The sequence below is a fragment of the Pempheris klunzingeri genome, chromosome 8 (genome assembly GCF_042242105.1).
Source record: "Pempheris klunzingeri isolate RE-2024b chromosome 8, fPemKlu1.hap1, whole genome shotgun sequence".
In the NCBI taxonomy this organism is placed as follows: Eukaryota; Metazoa; Chordata; class Actinopteri; order Acropomatiformes; family Pempheridae; genus Pempheris; species Pempheris klunzingeri.
In genome coordinates this window covers 1,334,144-1,347,602 of record NC_092019.1, presented here as the reverse complement: position 1 = coordinate 1,347,602, position 13,459 = coordinate 1,334,144, and the positions used below count along the sequence as shown (strand labels likewise).

General features: G+C 47.0%; 1 protein-coding gene across 1 annotated transcript; it reads left to right on the top strand.

Moving 5' to 3' along the window:
* Positions 1 to 288: 288 nt before the first annotated feature.
* Positions 289 to 13,196, top strand: kiaa0319 (KIAA0319 ortholog). Its single transcript, XM_070834782.1, has 15 exons — positions 289 to 378; positions 589 to 664; positions 1,687 to 2,366; positions 3,307 to 3,457; positions 4,542 to 4,712; positions 6,655 to 6,802; positions 6,899 to 7,047; positions 7,153 to 7,304; positions 7,902 to 8,040; positions 8,158 to 8,317; positions 8,477 to 8,613; positions 10,950 to 11,072; positions 11,236 to 11,326; positions 11,424 to 11,515; positions 12,901 to 13,196. The coding sequence occupies exons 1-15, from the start codon at positions 289 to 291 to the stop codon at positions 13,056 to 13,058; spliced, it is 2,517 nt and encodes an 838-aa protein (XP_070690883.1). The 3' UTR covers positions 13,059 to 13,196.
* Positions 13,197 to 13,459: the final 263 nt, after the last annotated feature.

Genomic DNA, 13,459 nt, shown 5'->3' with positions numbered 1-13,459 from the left:
TTTGTGCGGTAAAGTTATTCCGTATTTGAAAGTAGTATATGTAGATACAAAGACTGCTTTAATTGATGTGTCATTAATGAAATATCCAGATCCATAAGCAATTACATTTTAAATTGATAACATTTTCAAAGGAGATTGGAGTGAAGGTCTTATGAGGAGAGCAGCCTGCGCATCATTCGGGCGGACAGACTCGAGCTGTAACGCGGTGATTTGGTGTAAATAAATCAAGTCTTTTGTATTTTCATAGGTCGTTATTGTATTTAAATACAATAAACACCGTGCGTGAAGATGCGTTTGTTTTCCGTCACCGAGCAGCGTGTTTGGTGCCGCCGGGCGGGGCTCCCGGTGGAGCTGTCCGGCCGCGTGGTGCTGAAACTGGTCAGAAACAAACACACACAGGCTGCACACAAACATCTGCCTGTAGTTTGTGACAGAGGACAGAAAACAAACCTTACAGATCCCGAAACAGACAGAGAAGACTCACAGCACTGTGGTGTTATAAACTGTGTGAAAGGAGTTTAATCAGCTGTGCTTCCATTTCCAGGCTTTTCTCTGAGCTCCTGTGTCCTGATGTGAGTCTCTGTGAAGTTTGTAGGCTGCAGAGTCTCAGACGCAGTGACCATGTGGGGGAAAACATTTCTGCTGCTGCTTCACAGTGTGGAAGGTACGACGTGTGCACCCTCTGAGGAGTCATTTATGTTTAAGGAAGATTTTTAAATACAAAAGTACTGATGAGCACAAACATGAAGCTACCTATCTGCTCACATCCTGGTGTCTGAGTGACTGGTAGGTAGTAAAAGTGTTGGAACTGGTCCAGTAGATCACCTCAGCCAGCAGCCACCAAATGTGATCCTTTGGGACAACTGCACCTGATCACAGTAGGTCCACTAAAAGAGCTTGTTTGATCCACTGACAGGCTCAGAGTGTTATTCTAAGTGTGTGACAGCATCATGGAAAGGATCCCTACAGAGAGAGACCTGGAAGATCCTTTTGGTTTAACCACAAACAGCACACACACCAGACTACATTCACTAAAACAGGGATTTTAGAGAACAGGACACAGGAGCTGCTGCTCTGCTGCTGCCTCCATCAGTCAGTGTGTTTGTGTTATTATGTGATTTCATCCAACTCAATTTTTGTGTAACACACAATAACACAAACTAACTAACCAGTGAAGGCAGCAGTTGACTAGTAACTCCTGCGTCCTGTGCTGTAAAATAGCTGTTTTTGTCAAAGGAGTCTGGTGTGTTTGCAGAGAGCTGTTTCTGGTTGAACAAAATAATCTTACAGGACCTTCCATAATGTTGTCTGGGCCAATTCCAAAACATTTCGTACCTACTTTCAAACCTAAAATGTAAAAATTGGGCCCAGGTTTACCAAAGTTATCCTTTAAGTTCAAAGTTCATTTTAGGAGCAAAGTTCCCGTGTTTGTCTGTCTACTTATCAAAGAAATGGATCTTACTGGAGATGGATGTTAAATATTTTAAGTCTGACAAGATAAAATAACTTGGAGAGAATTGACAAGAGAATTCCTGGTGTTTTTTACTAGTGCAGTTTATTTTCTTTACAGCCGTTAATAATAAATCACAAGTTTTTCTCGAGATTTCGTAAAACCTCCGACGTCCTCAGACCTCTGGTGACCACACCGTCCCATTCCGCTCACTAAACCCGTGTGTTGTGTTGCAGCTGTAGTGGCGTCCCAGTGCTGGCAGGGGGCGACCTTCTCCGAGGCGGTGGTGTCCCCGGCGGTGGAGAGCAGCGGTATCCTGCGAGTACCCGGCGTGGCGTCCCTGCCGCAGTGCGTGGCGGCGTGCTGCGACCTGCCGGGTTACGACCTGGCCTGGCTGTTCGAGGGCCGCTGCTACGTCCTGAGCTGCCAGCAGAGGGAGAACTGCCAGCCGCGAGAGCGACCCGGCGCCGACTCGGTCCTCGCCTTCCTGCGGAGAACTTCGCCGCAGACGCTGGTGCTGCAGTCTTTGGTGAGAGGGGAGCCGTACGGCGGGCGCTGGAGGACCCTCTCGCGCTCCTCTGAAGCCCCCGGGGACCTGGAGGCCCTGAAGGACCTCGCCCTGTTCGATGGGGCCCGGCGGGACTTCTCCGACCCCGGCACGCTGGATGTAGAATACTCAGAGGGAAGCCAGGAGGAGAGGGGAGGGCTGGCCGCGGAGGTGGATTTGACGGCCGATCCGCCGCCCTCGAAAGGAGACGGGTTCAACCAATCGGAGGCGGAGGGCGGTCCAGAGGGGGGGCCGGCAGAGAGCGGCGTGGCCCAGAATAGAGCCTCCTCGGGGGGGGACGTCAGGCCGGGAGACGAGGACGAAGCCAGGAGACCAACGGATCCTCCTGCTGCTGCTGCAGAGAAAACAGTGAGACGGTTTTCATCACTTCAGGCTGCAGCGACACGTCAAGCTGCATCAGCCCTGATGTTTGCTTTTAAAGGAACAGTTCAACATTTTGGCCAAATGCTCTTATTCTGTCAGGGTTGCTGCACACTTCCTTTATGTTTAAAACCAGCCTGACAATATCAATAGGGGTATTTTTCAGGATCTTTTTGCACCTCCATATAAATGATCAAACAGTGTCACATTAAAGGCAAATGCAGTGAGCTGTGTCCCACTTTACATGAGATAAAACTGGGTTAGAAAACATCTTGATTAAAGATTTAGATTTTTAATTACAAATGTGCTTGAAATTGTTAATTTTGACAACATGGTGTGAAACAATAAGGCCGTTCTGGTCGCTGTCACACTCATAGAATAGGCTGCAGTTAATTCTCCACGCTAACATCACAGCCTGTATATTAGGAGAGGACGTAGCTGCCGTGACGTCACCCGTAGGTTTGTGGACCGCCATTTTGAAGCCTCAAAGTTTGGTTTTATGGGCGTCGCCATCTTGGTTCTTTGGAGCCAGAAGCGGCCTCTGGAGAAGGAGGACCAAGCCACGTTTAAAAAAGTGAATCCCGTGGGGAGAGATTCCTCACACAAGACCAGCACTGATTAAAAATCAGACTCTTATTCTGAAAATCTAGTTTGACACTTGAGGATGGTGTTAGCCTAGCTTAGCATAAAGACTGGAAGCAGGTGGAAACAGCTAGCTGGGCTCTCGACAAAAACCTCTAAAGCTGACTGATCAACATGTCGTTTCTTCTTCATACTTAATTTGAACACATGAAAATGTAAAACCTGCAGTGAGTGGGTTTTAGGGGGAGTTATGAGCTCGGACTATTTCTTCACGAACCATCCGTGTATCCATCCGCCCAGTTCTCTCTGTCTGTTATTGATTGGCATGTTTTTTTTTCTTTTACAGACCAAACCGCAAAGCAGCACTGATGCCACATCGTTGATGCTGTTACTGCGACAGAAGCCAACAACTGACTCCACCCAACACGACCACATAAAGACGCCACTTCCTACCCCAGCTGAGCCCCAGCGGCCAATCAGCACGTACACACAGACGGGTAGACCTGAAACTGTGATTTAATGTTCAACAACTACATTCAAAACTGTGTATTTATGATTTTTAAAGCTGTGACAGCATCATGGAAAGGATCCCTACAGAGAGAGACCTGGAAGATCCTTTTGGTTTAACCACAAACAGCACACACACCAGACTACATTCACTAAAACAGGGATTTTAGAGAACAGGACACAGGAGCTGCTGCCTCCATCAGTCAGTGTGTTTGTGTTACTGTGTGTTACAAAGATATTGTACTGGAACCAAATCAACCCTTTAACCCACCAAAATCACACAATAACACAAACAAACTAACTGATCAAGGCAGTGGTAGGTCAGCAACTCCTGTGTTCTGTTAGGTAAAATGTATGTTTTTGTCAATGGAGTCTGGTGTGTTATATACGGTTCTATTTATGTAGCCCAAGTCATTATGGGTAAACTGTGCTTTACATTAAAAAGCAAAAACATCCTAAAATAGTCTTCACATAAAATTCTGACAAAACAGGAGTATAATATAAATGTTTAGCATTTTCTCCCAAAAGTTTTAAGCTGAAAGAAAACAGAAGATTTCTTCCTTCACCTGCAGCTCGACCTTTGACGGTGTCCCTTGGAAACCCTGTGGAGGAGCGGACGGCGCCCACTGAAGCCGTCCATGGTCCAGTTTCCCCAGAACACACAACTGGTGCTGAACACACACACACACACACACACACACACACACTCAGTGATCTAATTAATGATCTGGGTTCAAATGTACAATAATTTACCCTAAAATATGATAACTTGTGTCCTTTCTATTCTCCTTTTTAATCAGTTTAATCAAATTTCAGTTGATCTTTTTATTCAGTTTTACTCGTTAATCCTATTTCTCAGTCTTTATTGCCTTGTGTTTCTTTTCCATCTTGTCCTGATGCTTTTTTACTTCTTCTGTAAAGACTTTTGAATCTGGTCACAGAAGAAACAGGTTGATGGATTCTCTGTGTGAACCTTTAATACAATCCAGGAGACTCTTAAGATAAAGATTCAGAGTTTCTGTTGTCCATCACAGTAATGAGGGGCGTTGTTCGTGTCCTCTTGATGCTCCACAGACATGGGGAAGTTGTTCCAGTCAGCAGCCGGAGCTCCACCGACGACCACCCAACTCCCGGCCACAACCATGACCTCTGACCCCACCACCACCACCACCACCACCACCTCCACTCCCGGCGCCAGCCCTCCAGTCGTGACCGTGCCCTCCGCTATGACCACCGCAGAGTCGGGTAAAGTTACAGAATAAATGATATATAAGCAACATAGACAACACTGAAAACACAGTGTCGTGTCCTCTGATTGGTCGGTATCAGTCTGTATAAAGAAGCGTCCTCTGATTGGTCGGTATCAGTCTATAAAGAAGTGTCCTCTGATTGGTCGGTATCAGTCTATAAAGAAGCGTCCTCTGATTGGTCGGTATCAGTCTGTATAAAGAAGCGTCCTCTGATTGGTCGGTATCAGTCTGTATAAAGAAGCGTCCTCTGATTGGTCGGTATCAGTCTGTATAAAGAAGCGTCCTCTGATTGGTCGGTATCAGTCTGTATAAAGAAGTGTCCTCTGATTGGTCGGTATCAGTCTATAAAGAAGTGTCCTCTGATTGGTCGGTATCAGTCTGTATAAAGAAGCGTCCTCTGATTGGTCGGTATCAGTCTATAAAGAAGTGTCCTCTGATTGGTCGGTATCAGTCTATAAAGAAGCGTCCTCTGATTGGTCGGTATCAGTCTATAAAGAAGCGTCCTCTGATTGGTCGGTATCAGTCTATAAAGAAGCGTCCTCTGATTGGTCGGTATCAGTCTATAAAGAAGTGTCCTCTGATTGGTCGGTATCAGTCTGTATAAAGAAGCGTCCTCTGATTGGTCGGTATCAGTCTATAAAGAAGTGTCCTCTGATTGGTCGGTATCAGTCTATAAAGAAGCGTCCTCTGATTGGTCGGTATCAGTCTGTAAAGAAGCGTCCTCTGATTGGTCGGTATCAGTCTGTATAAAGAAGCGTCCTCTGATTGGTCGGTATCAGTCTATAAAGAAGCGTCCTCTGATTGGTCGGTATCAGTCTATAAAGAAGCGTCCTCTGATTGGTCGGTATCAGTCTGTGTAAAGAAGCGTCCTCTGATTGGTCGGTATCAGTCTATAAAGAAGCGTCCTCTTATTGGTCGGTATCAGTCTATAAAGAAGCGTCCTCTGATTGGTCGGTATCAGTCTGTGTAAAGAAGCGTCCTCTGATTGGTCGGTATCAGTCTGTGTAAAGAAGCGTCCTCTGATTGGACGGTATCAGTCTGTGTAAAGAAGCGTCCTCTGATTGGTCGGTATCAGTCTATATAAAGAAGCGTCCTCTGATTGGTCGGTATCAGTCTGTGTAAAGAAGCGTCCTCTGATTGGTCGGTATCAGTCTGTATAAAGAAGCGTCCTCTGATTGGTCGGTATCAGTCTGTATAAAGAAGCGTCCTCTGATTGGTCGGTATCAGTCTGTGTAAAGAAGTGTCCTCTGATTGGTCGGTATCAGTCTGTAAAGAAGCGTCCTCTGATTGGTCGGTATCAGTCTGTAAAGAAGCGTCCTCTGATTGGTCGGTATCAGTCTATAAAGAAGCGTCCTCTGATTGGTCGGTATCAGTCTATAAAGAAGCGTCCTCTGATTGGTCGGTATCAGTCTGTGTAAAGAAGCGTCCTCTGATTGGTCGGTATCAGTCTGTGTAAAGAAGCGTCCTCTGATTGGTCGGTATCAGTCTATAAAGAAGTGTCTCTGTCCTCTGGCATAAAAATGCACCAGTTTGAAGACAGAAGAAAGTAGAGGAAGACCATTTTGTGGAGGACCAGACGAGAAAAAGCAAAGGGGGCGTTGATCCTCGTGGGCCACTGTAGGTTCTCCTACTTGTTTGAAGAAGGGGAGACCTCCACCTGTCCAAAGACACTTTTTGGTGTCAGATTAATACAGAATTAGTGAACATATTTGGGACGAAAGGCGCTTTAATTGGGATGAATTTCTTTTTGGTCTTCCATATTCAACGTCTGCAAATAGAAAAAACTAGTTTCATTGAAATGACAAACTGCAGTCGCTTGTTGTTGTCGAGTGTTTCCTGAAAAAGGAGAATTTATTCTGAAGTCACTGGTTTTCTTCTTCTGACACAATCCTTACATCCTGGTTCGTAGTCATTGTCCCTCCCTCTCCCTTGTTCAGGGTCAGAGGTCGGGGGCTCAAACCGTGGCCCGGTGGCCGTCGTGGGTCCGGACAGGAAGTTGTTTCTCCCGGTGAGCAGCTTGGCGCTCGACGGCAGCGGCAGCACGGACGACCGCGGCATCGTCAGCTACCACTGGGACGCCGTCAGGTAGGACGGCAGCAGTCCGGGGGGGTTCTGACAGGTTTGAATGCTCCTCTCTCAGACTCACCTGGGGGGAGGGGGGGTCCCGTCTTGTGTTCCCAGCGGTCCTCCGGGGTTACAGCTGGAGGCGGTAGACCGGGCGGTCGCCACGGCAACAGGCCTTCGGGCGGGACGCTACACCTTCAGACTGACCGTCTCTGACCAGGAGGGGGCGACAGACAGCAGCTCGCTGACCGTCAGGGTCCAGGAAGGTGATGAGGGTTGACGAGCAATGCCGATAATAAGCGGAGTCCAGATCTGGACCGAGACCAGGATTCATTCATACAGGCGCTTCTCTGTCGTCCTTCCTCCCGCAGCCAGAAGTCTTCCTCCCGTCGCTCACGCCAGCGGCAGCCACACTCTCACGCTGCCCAACAACTCTCTGGTCCTCCGGGGCTCCGTGACCGAGGGAGACCAGACGGAGATCCGCTACCTGTGGGCCAGGGACAGCCAGAGTCCGGCTGCTGGGGTCGGTCCAGACCGCCGATACCGGGTTTAACCAGAACCAGATTCCATTAGCTTCCGTTAGATCAGTGTCAGATGTAGATTTCACTAAATCCTCTGAGGAGCTGAGTTTAGTTTCCATCATTTATCTTCATCTTTAAGACGTCTGAAGGTCTACACTGAAAACCAGGCAGTAAACCAGTCAGTCAGGCAGTGAACCGGTTAGTCAATAAACCAGTCAGTTGGTCAGTAAACTGGTCAGTAAACCAGTTTGTCAGTCAGTAAACCAGTTAGTTAGTTAGTCAATAAACCAGTCGGTCAGTAAACCAGTTAGTCAGTCAGTAAACCAGTTAGTCAGGCAGTGAACCAGTTAGTCAGTCAGTGAACCAGTTAGTCAGTCAGTGAACCAGTCAGTTGGTCAGTAAACCAGTCAGTCAGGCAGTGAACCAGTTAGTCAGTCAGTAAACCAGTTAGTCAGGCAGTGAACCAGTTAGTCAGTCAGTAAACCAGTTAGTCAGTCAGTGAACCAGTCAGTTGGTCAGTAAACCAGTCAGTCAGGCAGTGAACCAGTCAGTGACCAGCGCTGTGCACTCTGGGAGGTTTATGGCTCCTGTGTCTGCAGGACGTGCTGTACGGCTCGGCGGCCCAGGCCTCTCTGTACCTGGCCAACCTGGTGGAGGGGACCTACCTGTTCCAGCTGAGGGTGACGGACGCTCAGGGCCGCTCCAGCACGGCCACCGCCACCGTGGAGGTCCGACCGGGTGAGTCCGGATCCGGAACTCTGGGCCGAAGGACTCTTGTATTATTATTGTATTGTGTGCGCTGCTTGGTTTTTACCGGCTGTTTCGCTGAAGCGCGTCCCCGCCGTGTCTCCGCAGAGCCGGGCGGCGGCGAGGAGGTGGAGCTGGAGATGCTGGTGTCGGTGTCTCAGGTCAGCGTGGCCCAGAGGGACACGGTGGTCCGACAGCTGGCCGCCCTGCTCCACGTCCTCGACAGCGACGTCCAGGTCCGAGCGCTGCAGGGACACTCTCACCTCAGGTACCTGTCTTACCGACTGGTTCACTGAGTGACTGACCAGTTTACTGACTGGTTTACTGTCTGACCAGTTTACTGACTGGTTTACTGTCTGACTGGTGTGTGTGTGTGTGTGTGTGTGTGTGTGTGTGTGTGTGTGTGTGTGTGTGTGTGTTGGTGCAGCACAGTGTTGCGGCTCTCTGTGCAGGGCCCCTCGGGGACGATCTCCGGCTCCAGGCTGGTGGGTCTGCTGAGAAACCAGCTGCTCAGAGAGAAGAGCGACTACCTGCTGTTCAGAGTCCTCAGAGTCGACACCGTCTGTGAGTTCACTTCCTGTACCTGTGTCAGGTGGTGTGTCCTAGCCCCGCCCCCTTTAGTCTGTTCAGTCTGATGGAGACGTGAAGGTGAGCACAGGTTCTGACCAAAGTGACCACTGGGTCACTTTAACAGGATCTTCTGGACACTGAGACTCTGACGTGGACTACAGAGACACCTGAGGGAGACCTGCCTCTGGCTCACCTGGTCTGTGCTGCGTCTCCGGCGGGAGGCTGCTGAAGTGCAGCAACAGCCGCCGCCGATAAACAGAAGCTTTGAGTGTCTGAAGAGCAGCCGGAGACAAACTGCCGTCCTCAGAGACTCTGAAGTTGCTTCTGATAGAAAGCTGTCACTCTGCACCTGAGCTAGTTAGCATGGAAGCTAACAGGCTAACAGCTGTTTGCAGACAGTCTGTCAGCCTGAACACCAGCTGGCTACAATCTGCACTGAGCTCCAGTCTGACTGATGTTAAAACACTAGAAAATAATACTTTGTCGTTAGCTTAAAACAGAGACAATAACAGGAAAGAGACACTTTACTTTAGATTTCCTGTAGCTGCATCAAGTGGGTTCAAAGTGCAAAGCTACTTGTACTTGTTAGCACTTATGCTAACAGTTATTTCTAGTGTTTTAATGTCATTCAGACTGTAGCTCAGTGACGTTGCAGTTAGCGGTTGTTGCGACAAGTTGACGGACAGTCTAGAGCAGGGGTCACCAACCTTTTAGAAACTGAGAACTACTTCATGGTACTGAGTCAGACGAAGGGCTACCAGTTTGTCACACTGCTCTGAAATAACAAATGAGCTCAGTTTGTCTTTAGTTATATATTATTATTATTGATTAATGATACTCATCTATGTGAAGACACTGATCACGTTAGTTATTTCTCACAATAATTATCAACAGTGACTTAAGGGGGGAAACAGATAAAATCAATATTACACATTTAATTTCTATTAGCCCCCAGTTGGACATCGGAGAGAGTGGAGATTAGATCAGTGACATTTTCCTCGTCTTTAAGTGCAGTGTTAGCAATTATCACCATTGCTTCTTTGTTAACTTCTCCGTCTGAAAATGCCTCCTTCTTCTTCGTCTTTATCGGAAAATGTGGAGCTCTAAACGAGGCTGCGGCTGCTTGTTGGGATTTTTCCTCCGGCCTGGTGAAAACAGACTGCTGCTTACCCAAAGCTGCCTTCAGCTCACGGGCTGTTTCTGCCCGTAGCTTCCCGGTGGGCAGTTAGCATGCTAGTTAGCATGGCAGTTAGCGTGCTAGCTCTGTGACCCGTAGTGAAGTGTCTCTCCACATTGTGCCGCTTTGTCGTCGCCCCGCAAATGAGACACACGTAGTTTTCTTTCACAGTAGTAACAAAGAACTCTTCCTCCCACTCACTGTGAAAACGATGAGCTTTCTTTCTTTTTTCTGCCATGTTTTTTGGGTTAGAAACCGCATTCAGCTCCATCATCTCCGCCGCTCCCGCTAGCTTACTCTGCACGAGCGCTAAAGTTTTGTCATGCGCACAACACTGACCTTTGACCTTTGACCTCAAAGAGGTCACCTAAAACTATCTAAACTAATTCTTTTATTTTTAAGATATTTTCATTTTCAAATCTATATAAATACAAGTGTGATTAAAAAAAGAATAGCAACAGAAAAAAATTAAATTTTAGACGCAGCTCACTGGTGAGTTGTGCTGTTTTTAGAACAGGCCTGCGGGGGGCTACTCATGTGGTCCTTGGGGCGACCTGGTGGTCGCGAGCAAACTGACGTCCTCAGAGCCTCTGAAGCTGTTTCTGATAGAAAACTGTCACTCTGCACCTGTTAGCCTGTTAGCATGGAAGCTAACAACAACAGGCTCCACTGAGCTCCAGTCTGACTGATCACATTTATCACATTTATCACAGATAAACTAAGTTAGTTCATCACTGATAGCTTTGAATAACTTCACATGGAGATCAGGTTTTTAATTTTTGATTTAATCTCTGGCCTGGTTTTAATAAAAAGAAAAAAAGAAGCCCCACCAGGAGACGGCGGCTCATCATCTGTGCAGAATATGTTTCAAGCTTCACAAAAAATAATCTATACAAAAAAATAGTGGTTGTTTCTTCTCCAGAAATATGAAATAAGTCCAGATCAAACACGTTTCAGATACTGCAAGGCCAAACGGAGCAGAAAATGTCCACATGTTGAAAGTTTTTCCCTCTAAGCTAACAGGAAGCTAACAGGAAGCTAACAATGCTCCATTCAGCGTCTTGTGCTGATCTTAGAAAATGACTTGTATTAATGAATCTCTCTCTTTTAACGACGTCTTTCTGTCCTCTGTTTTTGTCCCGTTGTCTCTCAGTGTGCCTGCTCCGCTGTTCCGGCCAAGGCCAGTGTGATCCCATCACCAAGGAGTGCGCCTGCGACCCCTTCTGGACCGAAAATCTGATCCGTCGTTACCTTGGCGACGGAGAGAGCAACTGTGGTAACTATCGGCATTCGATCTGTAATAAATGTCACGTGTGACATATCTCTGCCGTTAAGCAGTTAATTCTTTCTTTCTCTTAATATTTTAGACAGTTTTTCCTCGTTCCCCAACAGACGACATGTTTTTGAATGTGTTTGACACGCCTTGTTCTTCCTGCCAGAGTGGAGGGTGCTGTACGTCATCCTGACCAGCTTCATGCTCATGGTCTTCATCCTGTCCGTCAGCTGGACCTTCATCTGCTGCTGCAAGAGGTCGGCTCACGCTTTCGCACGACACACCGGTCCCACACCGGCTCTTTAGCTCCCGCTAACCGTGACCGTTTTTCCGATGTGTGTTGCCCGTGTTCAGGAGGAGGCAGACCAAGGTGAGGAAGAAAACCAAATACACCATCTTGGACAACATGGACGAGCAGGAGAGGGTGGAGCTCAGACCCAAATTCAGTGAGTGTCTTCCAGCAGAGCGTTATTGGTGCTAACAGCCGGTGTCAGACTCAAAACTCATGCACATACAAGAAACAGCTTTGGAAGAAGTTATGAATGCAGTGGAAACTTTATTTCTAGGTTTTATCATTTTTAATACCTGAACGACCGTGATATCGAAACATTTTCCCTCCAACACGTGATAACAAATCACATCTCTGCACGTCTTCGTCTCATTTTGCGCCGGCAGTAGTTTCAGGTTTGTGTTACCGTGTCCTTACTTTTCTCTCATTCACATTGAGTCATTGAGTTTTTCATTTTTTAAACATGAACAAACACACAAAACATAAAAAGGCAGGTTTTTCAGCAGGCAATGTCCATCACAAATTGTCTAAAGAAAAGCTGAGAGGGTCCAACACATAGTGGGAGTTCAGCAGGTGTGGTACATTCTTCATATGTTCATATTCACATGTTAGAATTCATTTTTCAGTTTCTTACACACACAAAATCTCCAAAACTCTCCCATTGTTCATTAGCAGCTTCATTTCCACCGTTCAATCTCATCAACATTTTTTCATATGCAGCCGTTTCCATCATTTGAACTTTCCACATTTCCATTGTGGGAGTTTGGGGTTCTTTCCAACACCTCAGGATCAGACGAGCACAGGTTAATAGACCAGATTTTAATATTCGGTATTTAAATGTATTTAAATGTGGTACTGTTGTTCTGTCCCCGAGGAGGCAGAGCCTTGGTGAAGTTGGGAGTACACATTCTAGCCAATTCCCTACAAACTCCAAAACATTTTCCCACAGAGGGAAAACCTGAGGACGTTCCCACACAGCGTGTAGATCTGTACCACGTTCTGCCTCGCATTTCCAGCACAGGTCATCTTTAATTAATTTCATTTTATTAAGTCTAGTTGGAGTGTAGTAATATCTATGTATTATTTTAGATTGAATAAATTTGCTCTTAGCTTCTCTAACATATTCTTCAGTGTTGGAAAGAATCCCCTTCCACGTTCCTTCCTCCAAAGTACAATCCAAATCTTCCTCCCACATCAGAATCAGAATCACTTTAATAATCCTCAGGGGGAAATTGCTTTTTGTTACACACAGCTCCAAAAGAATAAGAATATACTTCAAACACAAAAGTAATAATAATAATATTACAAATAAAACCACTACTACTAATAATAATATATAGCAACATGTACATTCATCTTCCTTAAATAATCACTACTGTGATACTTACTTGAACAAAACTTCACACAACCTGTTTGAATTTGACGGCAAACCAAAAAAAGAAGACGACACATGTTTAGATTTGAATATCAATATAATGTCTGAGAATCAGGAGGCGGGACAGAACCAGACCACCACCAGAACACCTTTCCTCTTCTCTGCAGGTATCAAACACCGCAGCACCGAGCACAACTCCAGCCTGATGATGTCGGAGTCCGAGCTGGACAGCGACCAGGACACCATCTTCAGCCGGGACCGACCCGTCCGCAGCAGGAACCGGCTCAGCGCCCAGGCCGCCCGCAACGGGAACGCCTTCGGCTGACGGGACGGCCGACCTCCTGGTGACGGAGACGGGACTCGTCTGGGACGTTTTGCACTCTGGCAGCCCCAAGTGGTAGCGAGAGATTTATAGTTTGAAGGACTTCGTTACCCAGAAATCCTGTGCCATGAGGTCAGTGAAATGAACTACTGTCACTTCAGGGTCAAACTCCTTCGAAGAACACACGACAAACCTGCGGCTCCTTACGCAGGATGAAACACTGCAGGTGGCAACAACCACATTTGGGCAAAAAATATAAGATATCTTCATGTCTTTAAAATAGGACGACATTACTGGCCTGTGGTGGCACGTTGAGTCTCGATGTGCAGACTTCTGAGCCTGATGAGCAGATGGATAGTTTCATCTCTGTGCTTTTAGCGATCCAGGACGGGGTTAGCCTAGCT

Bases quoted from the DNA above. Each gene is read 5' to 3' on its own strand.
- kiaa0319 (XM_070834782.1), top strand. From the start codon at position 289: ATGCGTTTGTTTTCCGTCACCGAGCAGCGTGTTTGGTGCCGCCGGGCG. The intron at 4,713-6,654 runs GTAAAGTTACAG...TCCCTTGTTCAG, and splicing joins TATGACCACCGCAGAGTCGG to GGTCAGAGGTCGGGGGCTCA. The intron at 11,073-11,235 runs GTAACTATCGGC...TCTTCCTGCCAG, and splicing joins CGACGGAGAGAGCAACTGTG to AGTGGAGGGTGCTGTACGTC.